General features: G+C 44.4%; 1 protein-coding gene across 2 annotated transcripts in view; it reads right to left on the bottom strand.

Annotated features, from left to right (window-relative positions):
- The window catches only part of LOC121538450 (plexin-A1), a 247,557-nt gene that overhangs the window by 16,361 nt on the left and 209,026 nt on the right, over positions 1 to 22,170 (bottom strand). The window contains exons 17-23 of one of the 2 annotated variants that reach the window (XM_041846467.2): positions 18,922 to 19,015; positions 14,845 to 15,081; positions 13,489 to 13,632; positions 10,818 to 11,052; positions 7,968 to 8,110; positions 5,776 to 6,032; positions 2,227 to 2,293 (exon numbers count right to left, since the gene is read on the bottom strand). In XM_041846467.2, the coding sequence (XP_041702401.1) occupies positions 2,227 to 2,293; positions 5,776 to 6,032; positions 7,968 to 8,110; positions 10,818 to 11,052; positions 13,489 to 13,632; positions 14,845 to 15,081; positions 18,922 to 19,015 (1,177 nt within the window). Of the gene's footprint in view, positions 1 to 2,226; positions 2,294 to 5,775; positions 6,033 to 7,952; positions 8,111 to 10,817; positions 11,053 to 13,488; positions 13,633 to 14,844; positions 15,082 to 18,921; positions 19,016 to 22,170 lie in introns of both variants that reach the window. The other variant, XM_041846466.2, reaches the window with a different exon arrangement.

Consider the following 22,170-nt stretch of genomic DNA (forward strand, 5'->3'; position numbering starts at 1 on the left):
ATGTAAAAAACACAATTTCAAATGTTGCTACATAAGACCGAATCGAGGCGGTCGGTCACATATAATTTTGGTTTACTGTATCAGGTATTTAACAAATATTTTGTGTTAAAATATTAAAAGAAAGAAAATGGTATGTGCCTCATTTACATAAATACACTGGGTGTATTTGCATATATGAAGACATTAACATAAAGGGATGGAACAGGGCTGCAACAACCAAACACTTGCTCTGTCTACACTACCATCACTCACCTGCGCTGTCTAGTCTGCCTCATTAACTACTGTTGTCTCATTCTCTTGCATAATTCAACAAGTGTGTCAATAGCAGGATGTCCTCGGATTAAAAATCAACATGCTTGGCTCTAGATTACACCTATCTAAACATACTTTAATTTTTCAGACATAATATCACTATAATCCAAGTGTTCATTTTCGGAAGTTGCTTTAATTTCAGCACATCTAATTTTCAACTGTATTAAAATAATAATTTTTTCAACTCCACAAAAATGAACATATCAAAATAAAGTTATCTTTCTTCTCTTTATTGTGATGCCAGTGTCCAGACGGTGCGTTAAATCCCTGACAAAGCTTTATTGTTCTTATAAATGCAATGGAAAGCCAATGTATTCCATTGATCCCATTTCAGCCATTACTGGGGTGTGTTTGACAGGTCATTACAAAAACCTCTGCGGTCGTAACGTTAATGGGAAAAAACGACAGGCACAAGGAAGAGTATAAAAGAGTCGCAGGAGTAAAATGAAAGCAATCTAGCGAGAAGTACGTGATTTTGCACCCCTCAAATAGATGGCTGAAAAAGAAAGATCCTCAGGTGGGCGGGGCATGCGCCTTGCTAATGCATATGAACAGGAAATATGTTGGCAATGAGGCAACGCTATGCTCCTGTGTCTTCTCACTGGCCTAGGGGACAGACCGCTAGGCGGTCTCATATAACTGTTTCATGCGTTTGCACTATCACGTGCACTTGCCAAATCAATAGTGTCATTATCCCCAGCTCAGACCCAAGAAATAGTTTCCCTCTTAAAACGAGTATCAGTTTAGAGCAGAGTGACAGAGAGGACGGCCAGGTGGCAGCTGAGGCTGAAACGAATAAGAGGTTAACGATTGAGAGGAAGTGCTTAATAAGCTCTTCACCGTGTTAAAGATGCATGTGCCATAGTCGAGGATGAGAGAAAGAGAGAAAGAGAGAGAGCGAGAGAGAACGAGAGAGCCAAAGTGCGTGAGGTAGAGAGAGAGAGAGAGAAAGAAAGAGAGAGAGAAAGAGAGAAAGAGAGAGAGAGAGAGAGAGAGAGAGAGAGAGAGAGAGAGAGAGAGAGAGAGAGAGAGAGAGAGAGAGAGAGAGAGAGAGAGAGAGAGAGAGAGAGAGAGATCACTCTAAGTGCTTGATAGGGATAGCATTTTTCTCTCCCACTTTTAAAACACACTCAAAACTCCTTACCCTCTCACCCTCTCTCGACCATTTATCAGTAATCAAAAAGTGTCTTTAACGCGGAAGGTGAGAATTAAGCACATGCATATGTGTGAGTTAAGGGCACACCCAGAGAGTGTGAGAGTGGTGGAGACTGAAGCTAGTTAGGAGATAGGTGGAGACTGAAGCTAGCTAACTCTGAGAGAGGTGGAGACAGGGCCTAGCTAACTGCCAACTGGGATAGAGGTGGATCCAAAGCTAGCTAAGTCTCCACCTCCAGTGTCCTCTCCTGGCTTCTACACAGCAGCGCAACTCTCCCTCTCTCCCCTCTGCCACCATATGCTGTTAACATCTCGTTAGCATCTCCGCTAATTAACCAGACAGCTGCTAACGAGAGGGAACATGCATACATCACTCCCCTAGCCCTCGCCATGGCACGCTTGTCTGTGAAATTATCTTTAATTCCACATCCCGGCTTCATTAGGGGGTAATTGTACACTCTTCCATGAGGGAGCGAGGGAGAGTGAGAAGAGAGTGAAGAGAGAAGGTCCAGTCGAACGTCACACACACACGGCTCCTAATGACCGTAGGCTAGAACATGTCCGTCAAAGACAATGACACTAAACAAAATAATAAAATAAAAATAATGTCTCTCGTTGGAGCCTTAAGCAGACCTTGCCCAACGATGCCTTTACTGGTAAAATGCTAATAGTGTGCTAACTAATTACTACTACTCATCATAAAGCAATTATAAACAGGAGATGGGGAAAATCCTTTTGTTGGTTTGATGGTGGACTTACCTTTAGGAACTTGTACAAGAGGAATGTGAACCAGTTGGTCAACATCTTCTCAGCGACAGATTCCGTTCTAACAGGGAGATGGAAAACAAGAGGAGAATCAATTAGACATGATAATTAAATAATTAACTGGATGAAATTGCTGCTCCACCTCAAAACTAACCAGGAACAAATCTAGTTTAAGAAAAAATTGACAGAAGCCAAGCTGTGATACTTCCATGAGGAAAAAAATACTTTATTCTCAACGCAAACAATCAATCTTCATTAAAAACAGACAATTACCATAATTGGGTAACTTCTCTCATTAATCATAAACCTGTCGCCTAACGAATGAAGACCCCTGAAATGTCCCCCAGACGAGGAGCAATTAAAATCCACTGTAATTAGTGGACTTTATTTCTCCTAATATCCAGAGAGGAAACCTGGGCAAACAGTTTGCGCCTCTTCCATTTCCCCTTTCTCCTACCCCTACAGCAGATAGAAAAGCTACTTTCTCTCCTTAATTCTCTAGGGTCTAAATTATAAGGGGGCACAGGGAGGATGGGTGATAGGAAGATAACTTCTCCAAAACACCCTAAACCAAGACTTTGATTTGGCCATCTTGGGTTTAAGTCCTTCATCTAGGCTATGGTTTGAGAGAATACAGAAATACAACATGTATTACTGTGTATGTAAGAGTATTAAGACGTATTAAACAAGAAGGTCATCAATGCCCTCAGCCACCCGAGCCACGGTCTGTTCACCCCGCTACCATCCAGAAGGCGAGGTCAGTACAGGTGCATCAAAGCTGGGACCGAGAGACTGAAAAACAGCTTCTATCTCAAAGCCATTAGATTGTTAAATAGTCACCACTAGCCGGCCTCTGCCCAGTACCCTGCCCTGAACTTTAGTCACTGTCACTAGCCGGCTACTCATTCACGTTGTAGAATAATAGTGAAGACATCAAAACTATGAAATAACACATATGTAATCACGTAGTAATTAAAAAAGTGTTAAACAAATCCAAATATATTTTATATTTGAGATTCATCAAAGTAGCCACCCTTTGCCTTGATGACTGCTTTGCACACTCTTGGCATTCTCTCAACCTGCTTCACCTGGAATGCTTTTCAACAGTCTTGAAGGAGTTCCCACATATGCTGAGCACCTGTTGGCTGCTTTTCCTTCACTCTGCGGTCCAACTAATCCAAACCATCTCAATTGCGCATTATGAAGGAAAGAAATTCCACAAATGAACTTTTAACAAGGCAGATCTGTTACTTGAAATGCATTCCAGGTGACTACCTCATGAAGCTGGTTGAGAGAATGCCAAGAGTGTGCAAAGCTGTCATCAAGGCAAAGGGTGGATATTTGAAGAATCTCAAATATAAAATATATTTTGAGTTGATTAACACTTCTTTGGTTACTACATGATTCCATATGTGTTATTTCAAAGTTTTGATGCCTTCACTATTATTCTACAATGTAGAAAATAGCAAAAATTAAGAAAAACCCTTGAATGAGTAGTTGTTCTAAAACTTTTGACTGGTACTGTGTATATACACACACACACACACACACACACACACACACACACACACACACACACACACACACACACACACACACACACACACACATATACAGTTATTTCTGAAAGTATTCAGACACCTTTACTTTTTTTTTTACAGCCTTATCCTAAAATGGATTACCTTCTTAAAAAGTTCTCATCAATCTACACACAATACCCAATAATGACAAAGCGAAAACAGGTTTTTAGATTATTTTGCTAATTTATTCCAAATTATTTACATAAGTATTCAGACCATTTGCTATGTGACTCGAAATTAAGTTCAGGTGCATCCTGTTTCCATTGATCATCCTTGAGATGTTTCTACAACTTGATTGGAGTCCACCTGTGGTAAATTGAATTGATTGGACATGATTTGGAAAGGCACACACCTGTCTATATAAGGTCCCACTGTTGACAGTGCATGTCAGACCAAAAACCAAGCCATGAGGTCGAAGGACTTGTCATTAGAGCTCCGAGACAGGACTGGGTCGAGGCACAGATCTGGGGAAGGGTACCAAAACAATTCTGCAGCATTGAAGGTCCCCAAGAACACAGTGGCTTCCATCAATCTTAAATGGAAGAAGTTTGGAACCACCAAGACTCTTCCTAGAGCTGGCCACCCGGCCAAACTGAGCAATCGGGGGAAAAGGGCCTTGGTCAGGGAGGTGACCAAGAACCCAATGGTCACTCTGACAGAGCTCCAGGGTTCCCTTTGGAGATGGGAGAACCTTCCAGAAGGACAACCATCTCTGCAGCAGTCCACCAATCAGGCCTTTATGGTAGAGTGGCCAGACGGAAGCCACTCCTCAGTAATAGGCACATGACAGCCCGATTGGAGTTTGCCAAAAGGCTCCTAAAGGACTCTCAGACCTTGAGAAACAAGATTCTCTGGTCTGATGAAACCAAGATTGAATTCTTTGGCCTGAATGCCAAGCGTCACGTCTGGTGGAAACATGGCACCATCCCTACGGTGAAGCATGGTGGTGGCAGCATCATGCTGTGGGGATATTTTTCAGAAGTAGGGAGACTAGTCAGGATCAAGGGAAAGATGAACAGAGTAAAGTACAGAGAGATATTTGATGAAAACCTGCTCCAGAGAGCTCAGGACCTCAGACTGGGGCGAAGGTTCACCTTCCAAAAGGACAATGACCCTAAGCACACAGCCAAGACAACGCAGGAGTGGCTTCGGGACAAGTCTCTGAATGTCCTTGAGTGGCCCAGCCAGAGCCCAGACTTGAACCCGATCTAACATCTCTGGAGAGACCTGAAAATAGCTGTGCAGCGACGCTCCCCATCCAACCTGACAGAGCTTGAGAGGATCTGCAGAGAAGAATGGGAGAAACTCCCCAAATACAGGTGTGCTAAGCTTGTACCGTCATACACAAGAAGACTCGAGGCTGTAATCACTGCCAAAGGTGCTTCAACAAAATACTGAGTAAAGGGTCTGAATACTTATTTAAATGTGATATTTCAGTTTTATATTTGTAATACATTTGCAAAATTTCTAAAAACCTGTTTTTGCTTTGTCAATATGGAGTATTGTGTGCAGATTGATGAGGGGGAAAAAACAATTTAATCCATTTTAGAATAAGGCTGTAACATAACAAAATGTGGAAAAAGTCAAGGGGTCTGAATACTTTCTGCATGCACTGTATACACTGTATGTATGTATATATATGTATACTCCCGACTCCGACATTGCTCATCCTAATATTTCTATATTTCTTAATTCTATTCTTTTACTTTTTAGATTTGTGTGTATTGTTGTGTATTGTTAGATATTACTGCACTGTTGGAGCTAGGAACACAAGCATTTCGCTACATCCGCAATAATATCTGCTAAATATGTGTATGCGACCAATACAATTTGATTGGATTTGAACAGTATTAAAACATTTGTGTTAGAACTGGAAAAAGTGTGAGTGTGTCAACAGACGAATGTGTGAATGTGTCAGTGGGTGAGTGTGTGAGCGTGTCGACGGACAAGTGTGTGATCTCACCGGCGCAGCAGCAGTTTAGGGTGGTTCTTGCTCTCCAGGTTCTTGTCGATGAGGTCAGAGAGCAGCTGTTTAAGGACCCCCGTGGCATACTCCATCTCCCCCTGCAGCGCAGTCATGATGAGCGACGCCACATTGCCACGGTCACGCATGGAGAAGGAGCGCTGCGCCTCCAGGGTGCGGATGAACGTCAACAGGAAGTGCTTCTTGGTGAGGAGCTGGCCAAACAGAGTCAGGGCCTTCTCCTGGTTGGCCTGGACCTGTCAACAACAACAATAACACCATCAGACCTGGGGACTGGCTGTCACTTACATTTGTTGTAAATGTAATATGTAAATATGTAAATATTTGGAGTACGAATGCCAAGTGTACAAAGCTGTCATCAAGGCAAAGGGTGGCTACTTTGAAGAATCTCAAATATAAAATATATTTTGATTTATTTAACACTTTTTTGGTTACTACATGATTCCATATGTGTTATTTCATAGTTTTGATGTCTTCGGTCTTATTCTACAATGTAGAAAATAGTAAAAATAAAGAAAAACCCTGGAATGAGTAGGTGTGTCCAAACTTTTGACTGGTACTGTAAATGGTATAATGGTAAATACATAGAGTAAGGCTAATGTAAATAATACATTACGTAAGCATACATTTATATCAAGCATGGCTATGTTATGTATACAAGACATGACATTTAGCCCTATGAAGGAAATACATTGTTAATATTACATTCATGACCTTAGCTGCTTTTAAAGCCTGCAGTGCATTCTATATTAGGAGCTGTTTCATTTACATTTAAGTCATTTAGCAGACGCTCTTATCCAGAGCGACTTACAGTTAGTGAGTGCATACATTTATTTCATACTGGCCCCCCGTGGGAATCGAACCCACAACCCTGACGTTGCAAGCGCCATGCTCTACCAATTGAGCTACAGGAGGCCACAAGAACCCAATTTGTTTCCTCAAATGGCTTATGATCAATTTGCCATAAGTCATCAGCAGAGCACAGGAGGAAACATAAAGGAAGGACAGAGGAAGAGGGGGATGCACTGAGGCGTAGAGAGGAGAGGGCCTGTGCAGTGCTGTGCTATGCGTCCAGGGGTGGCTGGGTGAGAGGAGAGGGCCTGTGCAGTGCTGTGTGTCCGGGGGTGGCTGGGTGACAGAAGCTTGTTCCACAGGCTGCCATCTGTCACTTCTCATCAGCAACACTACAGCCCCCTCCAGATCTGACCCACAATCCGTCACTCTAACTCTCTCACACAGATGAGGCAGTGCTACTGGGTAGTGTCTCTTCAAAAGAGAGACAAACATCTAGTATATTCTGCAAGGCTTATGGCATAATGTCATTCCCAAACAACATCCAGTACGTGTTAATAAAAGGAAAAACAAGTCAAAGTACTGTCTTTGTCTTTACGAAAAAACACTTCGTCCTCCACTAGCCAATCCCCTGGCCCCATCCCCCCACCGACCTGTCTCCCATGATCCTCGTCTGCCCTCATAACTCTGACATACATTCAGTCCTGTAGCCAATCGAGGACCGGCGTACCATACACCATGCACAGTGACTCCACAGAATCTCTCTTCCTTCCACTGCATGGCCTAATAAAGTGCCACAATTTTCCTCAGCTGAGCTAAATGAAATTCTGGGGCCTCTGGGGAACAGGCTGGGTACTGTAGGTTGCTTTGGAGAGAGCAGCTACACAGAGCAATAAGGGATTGAGCCGTGTGTATGGACAGTTGATTACGCCAGGGACCCGAGGGGAAATTCGGTGGAAAAGAAACCCGGGCATAACAATAAAGATGTAATCCCTCCCCTTTCGATGAGCCTGTAGTTGACAGGGCAGGCGGTGGAGACAGTCTCTACACTGTATTCTGATGGCCATTTAGATATATTTCATGGTAAACCAGGTGGGATTTAATGATTTACTTGTTTTTCCCGCTGTAAAATAATATCAAATGATATACGAGAAATGTGTAATGACATTGATAATACATGCAGAGAAAAATACTATGTGATGTGGTTAGTGTATATGAAATGGTATAGCCATATCATATTGCCTAGATCAAAGGTTCCCTTTATTATGCAGACAGTGTGGGGTATAGATATAGGTACATATAGATTAATAGGTATAGATATAGATGTATCTAGACTACATGCTGCGGTGGCAGTGGTGGTGTACCTCCTTGACCCGTACCTCCATCTCCTTGAGCACGGGGTGGTCCTCGATGCCAGGGAACAGTACCCGCATGGCGTAGGTCCTGTATTCCAGGAAGGGGATGCCCGCTCCGTCCAGCTCCTGGGTCAGCTCATGGATGTCTGTCTGCAGCTCTGCAAAGGCTGGGGATCACACAGACAGACAGACAGATGGACACATAGATTAGTACAACACAGGGCTGGCCTGACTACTGCATTGGTTAAGAATGGACATAGAAAGGATATTATGGATGTAGTGTATCTTCATTACATTGTACTCCAATGTAACAACTGTGTGCTGCACAGTATTAATGTCAACAGCAATCATATACCACCACACCAATACTGCACTAATTGGCTTCTAGAAAAAGACAGCTTGATAGGCAATTAAATAGAATGTTGATTTCATTCTTCTGGTACAGTGTTTCTGAATTTAATCCATACTTGTCGGAAATTCAAGAGAAGCGCTAAACAAAATTACAGAAAAAGAGAGACGGAAAGAGAAAAAGAGAAAACAAAGTTAATCTGAAAGAAAGTCAATTAATTGCATGAGTGGATAATTAATAAAGGAGCAATGCGTTTCATGCATAATTTCCTCCAGCTGTTATTGCCCCGCATCGTCCGCTGGGATGCTAATAGTAGAGCGCTAAGATCCTCCTTCTGTGGGGGCTTCTCTATTTCTACATACAGTACAGCAGCCACTCAAATATTATACAGACTGCATGATTCCTAAAGGAAAAAGGCAAGAATTATATAAAAAATGAGGAGAAATTAAGGCTTTATTATCATGTACACAGACACAGGCAGTATGAAAATGTATGCACTCACTAACTGTAAGTCACTCTGGATAAGAGCGTCTGCTAAATGACTGAAATGTAAAAAAAATGTACAGCAAATATGGGCCGTTCAGTATGGGTCCAATTATTCATAGAGATAAAATAACTATTTAAATCTTAGACTATTTAAGTGGAAGGATCGGTTTCCTCCTACTTTTAACCATTGGATAAAGGAAGTTATGCAACATCTCAAGCAAGAGAAAATACGCTACTCCGTTAGGGGATCTGCAATTACATTTTATAATATTACATTTACATTTTAGTCATTTAGCAGACGCTTTTATCCAGAGTGACTTACAGTTAGTGAGTGCATAAATTTTTCATACTGGCCCCCCGTGGGAAACGAACCCACAACCCTGGCGTTGCAAGCGCCATGCTCTACCAACTGAGCTACAGGGGAATATCTGGCAACCTTTCCTATCCTTTGTAGAAGACATGAACCCAGCTAATTTCACAACTCCATAAACCAACCCAAATTAGAATTTGTATCATTATTTTTACTTAATATCATTGTATTTCTTTACTATTTGATTGTATGACTCATTGTATATCATGCCTGCTTTAAGTCTGGTTTTGGGGCTCTGTTAGAGCATGGGGGGGGGGGTTTGATTTGATTTGGTTTGGTTTGGTAGGGGATCCATGTGTTTTGCCCTCTACCTGTTCTGTCTGTGTTATCTGTATAGTCATTAAAAAATGGCAAATAAAAAAAAACGTTGCAAAAAATAAATAAATACAAGAGGCAAAAATAACAATTAAAAGTTATTATTGAAGAATTGTCAACATACATTGCTGGCAGAAAAGATGACTGGCTATGTCTTTCCATTGATTGACTAAATAAAATAGTTGTTCTTCATTCTATTGAGTTTGTTATGTCCAAGCACTGAGGCAAAGCCACCATTACATCCAGCAGAGCAAACTACACAGCAGATCTTCACCCCATCAACAGTTGCAGCAGCATCTAATCTGTTGTTAATGACCCATTAGCCTTGTGACTGTTATGGTTATCTGTGTGTTTGTTTGGATTACACTGCTCTCTGATGGCCTTTACAGCACGGCTCACTGAGCTCCACCTCTCCTATCATCCAATCCTCTCCCCTGCTGACTGACACTTAGTGGGACACGCCCAGCTCCCCGCTGCCAGGCCCGCCCCCCAGTCTGCTGGGGCAGGGGGCGGGGACACAGCAATGCTCCACTTCTTGGTGCAGCTCAGGGTTTTTATACCAAACTTCCCAGCTACACAGACACAGGCAGAGGTGTAGTATACTGTCACTATCTGGTGCTGCTGGTCTGTCAACAATGCTCATTATATCAGGTATACAAGTGGAGTAACAGTAGCGTTAAATGAATCACTCTCCAATGTCCCCTGTACTATTCCATCTGACCCCACACAGTCCCTCTTATCTCTCTCTCTCCCTGACAGATTTATCCTCCTTCTATTCCTGTATCCATCAGTGTTTGGCCAAAGGCTGTGCTATGGGCTGAGACTGACAAGGTTGTGACCCTCCGGACATCCACCCACAGACAATGGCCAATTAGTCTCCGTCCATCTCTCAGAGAGCAGCAGGCAGGCAGGCAGGCAGGCAGAGCCCAACGCAGCAGAGACGCGCTGCACCGCACAACGTCACAACACCAACACAAACCTGGTTGTCAGCACAACACAAACACACACACATTCTGAGGATACCGCGCAGCCACACCACCACCACCACAGAGCTTCAGCCCGGGCATCATCCACACCAACCTGTTACCATGACGACTGGACAGAGTGCAGCTACAGCACAGTGACATATCCACACAGATAAAGAATAAGAGAGTGATTATGAAATAGAGAGAAACAAAGAGCGAGAGAGAGAGCGAGAGAGCGAGAGAGCGAGAGAGCGAGAGAGAGAGACGAGAGAGCGAGAGAGAGAGAGAGAGAGAGAGAGAGAGAGAGAGAGAGAGAGAGAGAGAGAGAGAGAGAGAGAGAGAGAGAGAGAGAGAGAGAGAGAGAGAGAGAGAGAGAGAGAGAGTCGTACCTTCTTTACACTCAAGGGCCACTCTGGACTCCAGGTTGTCCATCTGCAGCTGCAGGCGTTTCAGGGTGCGGTCAGCATCGCGGGACTTCCTCTTGTAGGCAATGAGCACAGCGATGATGACCAATAGCAACAGACCACCACCTCCCCCAATGCCGATGATGGCAGGCAGGGTCAGCAGGCTATCTGAGTAGATCTGGAGAGTACCAGGGGAGTACTCGAACCCACCCACCCGGACCTGAACACACACACACACATACACACACACACACACACACACACACACACACACACACACACACACACAAGAGAGAGAGAGAGAGAAACACATCACAGAGTGTAATCAAACAAAGCAATCACTACAGTTAAAGAATCTTCCCCTCAGGAACCAAAGTAATTAATAGGAGTAAAACACTGGGAATGGGTTCTAACAAACAACATTTACATAAACGCAGCAGGTCTGACAGAACCCATTACTGGAATATCTCAAATCAAGGTATTCAGTGGGGGGTTGATAAGTATTTAGATGAACTATGATTACTGCACTTTAAAGTAGAGTCTCATCAAGTTAACACAGTCAAAGAATGTTAGACTTATAAAATTGGGTTGTTTTGGTTCAGGTGCTAAAAGTTCCTCCAGGTGCTAAAAGTTCCTCCATAGTTTCTAAACATCATCTATTTTCTTTTATAAACCGGGTCGTTCGAGCCCTGGATGCTGATTGACTGAAAGCCGTGGTATATGAGAGATTATACCATGAGTATGACGCAGAACTACTTGTTTACTGTTCTAATTATGTTGGTAACCTGTTTATAATAGCAATAAGGCACCTCTGGGGTTTGTGGTATATGGCCAATGCACCACAGCTAAGGGCTGTAACCAAGCACCCTGCGTTGTGTCGTGTGTAAGAACAGCCCTTAGCCATGGTATATTGGCCATATACCACACCCCCTCGGGCCTTATTGCTTAATTGTATTGACAAGGAAGGGACTGAAGAGAACAGAAAAACCTAAAGGCCAAATACATTTCTTAGAAAACTCGCAGGGGCTGTGCTAGGGTATGTGGACAACTACAAATACCTAGGTATCTGGTTGGACTGTAAACTCTCCTTCCAGACTCACATTAAGCATCTCCAATCAAAAGTTAGATCTAGAATCGGCTTCCTATTTCGCAACAAAGCCTCCTTCACTCATGCTGCCAAACATGCCCTCGTAAAACTGACTATCCTACCGATCCTTGACTTCGGCGATGTCATTTACAAAATAGCCTCCAACACTCTACTCAGCAAATTGGATGTAGTCTATCACAGTGCCTTCCGTTTTGTCACCAAACCCCCATATACTACCCACCACTGTGACCTGTACGCTCTTGTTGGCTGGCCCTCACTGCATATTCGTCGCCAAACCCACTGGCTCCAGGTCATCTATAAATCACTGCTAGGCAAATCCCCGTCTTATCTTAGCTCACTGGTCACCATAGCAACACCCACCCGTAGTCTGCGCTCCAGCAGGTATATCTCACTGGTCATCCCCAAAGCACACCTCTTTTGGCCGCCATTCCTTCCAGTTCTCTGCTGCCAATGACTGGAACGAACTGCAAAAATCTCTGAAGCTGGAGACTCTTATCTCCCTCACTAACTTTAAGCGTCAGTTGTCAGAGCAGCTTACCGATCACTGCACCTGTACACAGCCATTCTGAAATTAGCCCACCCAACTACCTCATCCCCATATTGTTATTTATTTTGCTAATTTGCACCCCAGTATCTCTATTTGCAGATCATCTTTTGCACATTTATCATTCCAGTGTTAATACGAAATTGTAACTATTTTGCACGATGGCCTATTTATTGCCTTACATCCATAACTTACTACATTCGCACACACTGTATATATATTTTCTGTTGTATTTTTGACTTTATGTTTTGTTTACCCCATATGTAACTCTGTGTTGTTGTTTTTATCGCACTGCTTTGCTTTATCTTGGCCAGGTCGCAGTTGTAAATGAGAACTTGTTCTCAACTGGCTTACCTGGTTAAATAAAGGTGAAATAAAAATAAAATAAAAGTGCATCTGAGGGAGCAAACTAAACTAAACAACACACACACACACACACACACACACACACACACACACACACACACACGACTGCACCCATCCAGAGACACAGACTTGTGTGGTATGTAGGTCATTTTAAAGAGGGAATACAATACATAGCTGTGCCCTTCTTCCCAGCCCACCACACACACACACACACACACACACACACACTCACACTATTCAATATTCAACATGACATTTAGTTACGGAAAAAAAATCCAGCTCCAAGCGTACAGGTAGTTTGGAGAGCCTTCATATTGAATTACATGGATGCATTGTCAGTACTTTCAAGGTATTCCAGACTAGTAAATGTCACACAGACAGTGTGACTAGAGAGGAGAGTAGAGATATGTGTTGAGGGGACTGTGTGGGTGTATTTGAGGATATTTAGAGAGAGTAGCCTTTGCACATAAAAAGAAGTACTATTTAAACTGAAGTCACATTTATTACTCCGTAACTAAATGTAGAATTTTACTGAACAAAATGAATATGGGAATAAATGTTAGGTAAAGCACAGTAAAGATGAGAGAGATAGTGTGTCCAAAGAGAGTCTGTTATGTGAAATGGTATCGAGTGCCCACCGTGACTTTGTGCTGTCCGGTGAGGTTGGGCCATTCACACAGCAGCTGGGTTTCAGAGAGGGTTAGCACACAGGGGGTCTCCCCAATGAACACTGTGTAGTTCAGCCTGGAGTTACCAGGGGCCGCAGGGATAAGGTTCCGACCCTAAGGGGACAAACAGAAACAAAATGTCAAACTTTAATCAACATGGCACAGCCTTTCATCCATGGCTAGGAACAGTATGATGAACCTAGTCTTCAACGAGCCAGGAAAGTCCCAGGATCCAAGGCTGCTAGCGGGCAAGTCTGAAGTTGGAGGTTACAAGAATTCTATTTGACAAAAGTTTCAGGAAGTCTATTTTTTTCTTATTTTTTTCCAAGCGTCTCTCTCTATGCCCAGGTGTGAGAGCGAGGGCATTGTCTGACAGATCTGTAGCCTTCAACTACAGAGAGAGAGGAGCAACAAGAGAAGGGAGGAGAGGAGCAGGTGGAGAGAGAGCGAGAGAGAGAGAGTGCTGTTCTGCCACCCACTGCTCTAGTAGCATGAGAGAAGAGCATACTTCCAATCCCTCTCTCCACAGGGCTCCTCCCGGGCAGGTCAAGCCCTGGAACACTTTAGGCATGCATTCTATCCACTATCATTTCACTCTGCATCAGGCAAGCACCCCGACACCACCCCCAGCAACACACATCATATCAGATAAGAAATTAATTCCGTGGCGAATGCGATGCGCATCTCGTAAAATACCTCTGATTATTTCACCAAATTGCATTTTCTTATTCTCATCACTGTGCTAATGTGGAGGTTAGTTTTAACAAGCCAGGTGGGGCATTCTCTCTGCAATCAGAAAAGGTTTCGTTAATACATTTCATTTAAAGAAATTATATTGGTTTTTCTGTTTCAATTGGCTCACAGGAAAATAATGAAGCACCACCATCACAATTTTTATGTTTCGAGTCGGAGCTGGGGGATACATGTATAATCTACATCGAATAATCAGTAGATTATTTTATATAATACATTTACATTTTAGTCATTGAGCAGACGCTCTTATCCAGAGCGACTTACAGTTAGTGAGTGTATACATTTTTCATACTGGCCCCCCGTGGGAATTGAACCCACAACCCTGGCATTGCAAGCGCCATGCTCTACCAACTGAGCTACAGGAGGCCTATTAGTAGGATTATACACTGTATTTCAATAGGGATTTAAGGTAAACAAATACAATTATATTAACGGTTTATGAGATAGACAGGTGAAAGACAATTCCCTGGTAAACATTTGATAATATCAATATCAACTCGTTGAAATTAGTAAGCCTCTCTGGTGCTGAGTGTTCACCCCCGACTCCACCCCACTCTGCTCAGGCTCTCTTACCTTGAGGATTAGAGGGGAAGTCGGTTTTAGCTCCAGGACCCCGGTGGGGCTAAGGAGTTCGAACACGGGGTCGGGGTAGTAGCTGAACGTCTCGTTGACCACCACCAGAGCGTGGACATTGTCCATGTAGAAGCCGATCTCATCCGGCCCACTGCCCGTGTCTGAGAAGCCCCTCTCGGAGTCGGCAACCGACGGGGCCAGGCACACCATCACAGAGTTATTAAACACTGTGCAGTTCTGAGAGGGACGAGGGAGGGAAAATTGTTTAGAAAAGTGTGATATGAAAAATTGTTTGGTCCCCTAGAGGACCCAGGTTGCTTGAACACCCACATAAAGATTTGTGTATTGGTTTATATATATCTCATTATAGTTTCTCTAATCCTCAGCTAAACATTCTGAAGTCTAGGAAAATATTACTGCTTTGGTGTGTTGTGTTTATGTCTCCAGCCACTGCTAGTAGTTTCAGAACTGTAATAATCACCTATGCTGTATGCTTCTCTACAGGGACCACTAAACATGCTAACCAACATTGAGCACAAGGACCTCAGCAGCATTGTGTCTAGAGGAGAAGCTAGTTTAAACTGAGCACAAGGGACGGGGCATTAGGACACGGTCATTAAGCAGAAGTTGATTCCCTTCTGTTAGAACTGGAGGAAAGGTTAATGGAGCCCCGTGGTGCAAGGTGAGGGGGGTGAGGGGTGATTTGCCAACAACGCTTTGTTGTCCTGTGACATTTTAAAGGTTAAACGGTCTGGGGGGGTGTTGGATGTCTTGTTTCAAGGAGCAGGGCAGAAACAAGAGACAGAATGGGCAGACAGTCTGACGGGCACCTTGGAAGACACACCGTGTGACGAGGTGTGTGTAGGTGAGGTGTGTGTGTGTGAGTTTAAGGTGAGTGTGTGAGTGAGGTGCTGTTTGTTCACCCGCAACCGCCTGCAATTGCTAATAACCATCTGCATTCTGCAACTGCCGACTATACAGTGAGGGAAAAAAGTATTTGATCCCCTGCTGATTTTGTACGTTTGCCCACTGACAAAGACATGTTCAGTCTATAATTTTAATGGTAGGTTTATTTGAACAGTGAGAGACAGAATAACAACAACAAAATCCAGAAAAACGCATGTCAAAAATGTTATAAATTGATTTGCATTTTAATGAGGGAAATAAGTATTTATACATTTATGGATTTTTTAAGGTATTGTTTCTCTTTATTCAACCCGTCCACCACCCACCCGCCCTTCAGCCACACAATATTTTATTTATTTAACCTTTATTTAACCAGGTAAGCCAGTTGAGAACAAGTTCTCATTTACAACTGCGACCTGGCCAAGATAAAGCAAAGCAGTGCAATAATAACAACAGAGTTACATATGGGGTAAACAAAACATAAAGTCAAAAATACAACAGAAAATATATATACAGTGTTTGTGAATGTAGTAAATTATGGAGGTAAGGCAATAAATAGGCCATAGTGCAAAATAGTTACAATTTCTGGAATGATAGATGATGTGCAAATAGAGATACTGGGGTGCAAATTAGCAAAATAAATAACAATATGGGGATGAGGTAGTTGGATGGGCTAATTACAGATGGGCTGTGTACAGGTGTAGTGATCGGTAAGCTGCTCTGACAACTGACGCCTAAAGTTAGTGAGGGAGATAAGAGTCTCCCAGCTTCAGAGATTTTTGCAGTTCGTTCCAGTCATTGGCAGCAGAGAACTGGAAGGAATGGCGGCCAAAGGAGGTGTTGGCTTTGGGGATGACCAGTGAGATATACCTGCTGGAGCACAGACTACGGGTGGGTGTTGCTATGGTGACCAGTGAGCTAAGATAAGACGGGGATTTGCCTAGCAGTGATTTATAGATGACCTGGAGCCAGTGGGTTTGGCGACGAATATGCAGTGAGGGCCAGCCAACAAGAGCGTACAGGTCACAATGGTGGGTAGTATATGGGGCTTTGGTGACAAAACGGATGACACTGTGATAGACTACATCCAATTTGCTGAGTAGAGTGTTGGAGGCTATTTTGTAAATGACATCGCCGAAGTCAAGGATCGGTAGGATAGTCAGTTATACGAGGGCATGTTTGGCAGCATGAGTGAAGGAGGCTTTGTTGCGAAATAGGAAGCCGATTCTAGATCTAACTTTTGATTGGAGATGCTTAATGTGAGTCTGGAAGGAGAGTTTACAGTCTAACCATACACCTAGGTATTTGTAGTTGTCCACATACTCTAGGTCAGACCCACCGAGAGTAGTGATTCTAGTCGGGTGGGCGGGTGCAAGCAGTATTCGGTTGAAGAGCATGCATTTAGTTTTACTAATGTTTAAGAGCAGTTGGAGGCTACGGAAGGAGTGTTGTATGGCGTTGAATCTCGTTTAGAGGTTTGTTAACACAGTGTCCAATGAAGGGCCAGATGTATACAAAATGGTATCGTCCGCATAGAGGTGGATCCGAGCGTCACCAGCAGCAAGAGCAACATCATTGATATACACAGAGAATAGAATCGGCCCGAGAATTGAACCCTGTGAAACCCCCATAGAGACTGCCAGAGGTCCAGACAACAGGCCCTCCGATTTGACACATTGAACTCTATCTGAGAAGTAGTTGGTGAACCAGGCGAGGCAGTCATTTGAGAAACCAAGGCTATTTAGTCTGCCAATAAGAATGCGGTGGTTGACAGAGTCGAAAGCCTTGGCCAGGTCGATGAAGACGGCTGCGCAGTACTGTCTTTTATCGATCGCGGTTATAATATCGTTTAGGACCTTGAGCGTGGCTGAGGTGCACCCATGACCAGCTCGGAAACCGGATTGCATAGCGGAGAAGGTACAGTGGGATTCGAAATGGTCGGTGATCTGTTTGTTAACTTGGCTTTCAAAAACTTTCAAAAGGCAGGGCAGGATGGATATAGGTCTGTAACAGTTTGGATCTAGAGTTTCACCCCCTTTGAAGAGGGGAATGACCACGGCAGCTTTCCAATCTCTGGGGATCTCAGACGTTACGAAAGAGAGGTTGAACAGGCTAGTAATAGGGGTTGCAACAATTTCGGCGGCTAATTTTAGAAAGAAAGGGTCCAGATTGTCTTGCCCAGCTGATTTGTAGGGATACAGATTTTTCAGCTCTTTCAGAACATCAGCTGTCTGAATTTGTGTAAAGGAGAAGTGGGGGGGGCAAGGGCAAGTTGCAGTGGAGGGTGCAGAGCTGGTGGCCAGGGTAGTGGTAGCCAGGTGGAAAGCATGGCCAGCCGTAGCAAAATGCTTGTTGAAATTCTCAATTATTGTAGATTTATCGGTGGTGACAGTGTTTCCTAGCCTCAGTGCAGTGGGCAGTTGGGAGGAGGTGCTCTTATTCTCCATGGACTTTACAGTGTCCCAAAACCTTTTGGAGTTAGCGCTACAGGATGCAAATTTATGTTTGAAAAAGCTAGCCTTTGTTTTCCTAACTGATTGTGTATATTGGTTCCTGACTTCCCTGAAAAGTTGCATATCGCGGGGGCTGTTCGATGCTAATGCAGTACGCCACAGGATGTTTTTGTGCTGGTCAAGGGCAGTCAAGTCTGAGGAGAACAAGGGGCTGTTCTTAGTTCTGAATTTTTTGAATGGGGCATGCTTATTTAAGATTGAGAGGAAAGCACTTTTAAAGAACAACCAGGCATCCTCTACTGATTTAATGACCCTAAACCCGCCCGCCCCGCGGATATAACCGCTGGGACTGCGGGTTATGAGTCAACCCGCGCATCACTAGTGTGTGAGTGAGGTATGTGTGTGAGTGAGGTATGTGTGAGTGAGGTGTTTGTGTGAGTGAGGTGTGTGTGTGTGAGTGAGGTGTGTGTGTGTGTGAGTGAGGGGTGTATAAGTGAGTGAGTGAGATATGTGTGAGTGAGGTGTGTTTGAATAAGTGAGGTGTGTGTGAATAAGTGAGTTGGGTGTGAGTGAGGTGTGTGTGAATAAGTGAGGTGTGTGTGAATAAGTGAGGTATGTGTGTGAGTGAGGTGTGTGTGAATAAGTGAGGTGTGTGTGTGAGTGAGGTGTGTGTGAGTGATGTGTGTGTATTGAGGTGTCTGGCCAGGTCCATACTCACATGGAAAGACTCGGCGGAGCCGTACTTAGCTCTGATCTTGGGCTCTCTGATGGTGGCTAGGTTAGTTCCACTGATGGTCAACAGGGTTCCACCACTGACGAGACAAAATAATAACTTGGTTAACAATTATGTAAATGTGAGCATGCATAGCAAATTAGTAGATTGAAGTATATTCAGTTGCCAGCTTTGGGTGAAGTTGTGAATATACACCCTGAATGTAAGACGTGTTGTATGTGTACTGTAACTACTAGGAGACAGTCACAAATGGAGTGACTAGTTACAATCCCAGTGTCTGGAAAGCCAGTGCATAATAACACCCACTTTGTCTGGAAAGTAATGCTTGCCTCCATCCCCTGTGATTTCCTTTATCTACCCTGGTGAGTGCTGTGTTCTCTGCTGTCGACTTCCTTCCCCCTGCATGCATGGACAGGCAGCTTCTGGCTGAGGCTGGGGCTGAGGCTGGGGATAAGGCTGAGACTGCCTTAATACAGCTGGAAGCCGACACCAACTTATCCACAGATGATGTTATTTGTGTAAAGCCTCTACCTCCAGCCCGGCTCTCACATTGTGAGAAAGCCCTCTTAACTCAGCTATACACTTCAGGAAATAACCGACGGGACATTGAGAATAGACTCTCTCTCTTCCCCACCAGTGCAGCCTCAGCCCTATCCAGAGCCTCAGCCCCATCCAGAGCCCCAGCCCCTTCCAGAGCCCCAACCCCAGTCCCTTCCAGAGCCACAACCCCATCCAGAGCCTCAGCCCCATCCCCTTCCAGAGCCCTATCCCCATCCAGAGCCCCAGCTCCTTCCAGAACCCCAAACCCAGTCCCTTCCAGAGCCACAACCCCTTCCAGAGCCACAGCCCCATCCCCTTCCAGAGCCCCATCCCCATCCAGAGCCCCAGCACTTTCCAGAACCCCAACCCCAGTCCCTTCCAGAGCCACAACCCCTTCCAGAGCCACAGCCCCATCCCCTTCTAGAGCCCCATCCCCATTCAGAGCCCCAGCACTTTCCAGAACCCAAACCCCAGTCCCTTCCAGAGCCACAACCCCTTCCAGAGCCACAGCCCCATCCCCTTCCAGAGCCCCATCCCCATTCAGAGCCCCAGCACTTTCCAGAACCCCAACCCCAATCCCTTCCAGAGCCCCATCCCCTTCCAGAGCCCCATCCCCATTCAGAGCCCCAGCCCCTTCCAGATCCCCAGCCCCATCCAGAGCCCTAGTCCCAGCCAGAGCCCGAGCCCTAGTCCCAGCCAGAGCCCCAGCCCCATCCCCATCCAGAGCCCCAAGCCCGCCCCATCCCCAGCTCTAGCCCCAGCCACTATCTGCGTGGAGCTCATCTCAAGCAGCAACATGGCTCCACTGGGCTTTGACAAAGTAACAGAATGGATTCCTGCTTTTTCTTCTCCCTTTTCATTCTCTCTCAATTACTCTTTCGCTTCCCTTCTACTTTGTTAATCGAATTCTCTCCCTTTGCTGTATATTTGAAGCAATTTAGCATCTACTTATTCAATCAATAAGCTATTTATTCCACTCCAGAAAACCAAGAAGTGTTTTAATCTAGTGTCTTTTTTTTCAGAAAGTTACAAATACGATATGAGCAAATCTAATTTATCAATCTCAGTATAGAACTCCCTATTCAAAACATTGCAATGCAGTGAATGTGCACTGCAGTTAACATAGACAGTATAACTTTATGAACAGATGAACAAACATGTTGTTCACACATCTCCTAGCCACTGGTTTATGCTATGCTGCCAGGATTGTATGGATGAGGCATTTGGGCCTGTAGCGATCACATCAATCACCTGAGAGAATTTTGTCTTTGAGAGATCCAGGAATCTCAGTCCTTTTGTCTCTTGTTTTTGATTTGTTCATGTATGTGTGCATGTGTTCCCGTCTGTTTTCTGGTTGCTATTACGCACTGGGCCAGATGGAGCCCAGATCTGAGGCGAATCACTGGAGACATTGGGGGGGACAGTCAGTCGGTTTGCCCATTCAACCATCCAGGCTAAGGCTCTGTAGCCGGGCAGGCCAGGCAACCCCTGGGTGGGCTCACCCCCCCCCCGGTCTGGGGCAGCAGTTGGGCCACAGCTGCTCCACAGCCAATCCCACAGACAGAGCGACGGGAATACTCTCCATTCATTTCTAACAGCCTATTACAGTGGGGGAAAAAAGTATTTAGTCAGCCACCAATTGTGCAACTTCTCCCACTTAAAAAGATGAGAGAGGCCTGTAATTTGCATGATAGGTACACGTCAACTATGACAGACAAATTGAGAAAAAAAGAATCCAGAAAATCACATTGTAGGATTTCTAATGAATTTATTTGCAAATGATGGTGGAAAATAAGTATTTGGTCACCTACAAACAAGCAAGATTTCTGGCTCTCACAGACCTGTAACTTCTTCTTTAAGAGGCTCCTCTGTCCTCCACTCGTTACCTGTATTAATGGCACCTGTTTGAACTTGTTATCAGTATTAAAGACACCTGTCCACAACCTCAAACAGTCACACTCCAAACTCCACTATGGCCAAGACCAATGAGCTGTCAAAGGACACCAGAAACAAAATTGTAGACCTGCACCAGGCTGGGAAGACTGAATCTGCAATAGGTAAGCAGCTTGGTTTGAAGAAATCAACTGTGGGAGCAATTATTAGGAAATGGAAGACATACAAGACCACTGATAATCTCCCTCGATCTGGGGCTCCACACAAGATCTCACCCCGTGCGGTCAAAATGATCACAAGAACGGTGAGCAAAAATCCCAGAACCACACGGGGGGACCTAGTGAATGACCTGCAGAGAGCTGGGACCAAAGTAACAAAGCCTACCATCAGTAACACACTACGCCACCAGGGACTCAAATCCTGCAGTGCCAGACGTGTCCCCCTGCTTAAGCCAGTACATGTCCAGGCCCGTCTGAAGTTTGCTAGAGTGCATTTGGATGATCCAGAAGAGGATTGGGAGAATGTCATATGGTCAAATGAAACCAAAATATAACTTTTTGGTAAAAACTCAACTCGTCGTGTTTGGAGGACAAAGAAATGCTGAGTTGCATCCAAAGAACACCATACCTACTGTGAAGCATGGGGGTGGAAACATCATGCTTTGGGGCTGTTTTTCTGCAAAGGGACCAGGACGACTGATCCGTGTAAAGGAAAGAATGAATGGGGCCATGTATCGTGAGATTTTGAGTGAAAACCTCCTTCCATCAGCAAGGGCATTGAAGATGAAACGTGGCTGGGTCT

This window comes from Coregonus clupeaformis, chromosome 24 (assembly GCF_020615455.1).
Source record: "Coregonus clupeaformis isolate EN_2021a chromosome 24, ASM2061545v1, whole genome shotgun sequence".
NCBI lineage: Eukaryota > Metazoa > Chordata > Actinopteri > Salmoniformes > Salmonidae > Coregonus > Coregonus clupeaformis.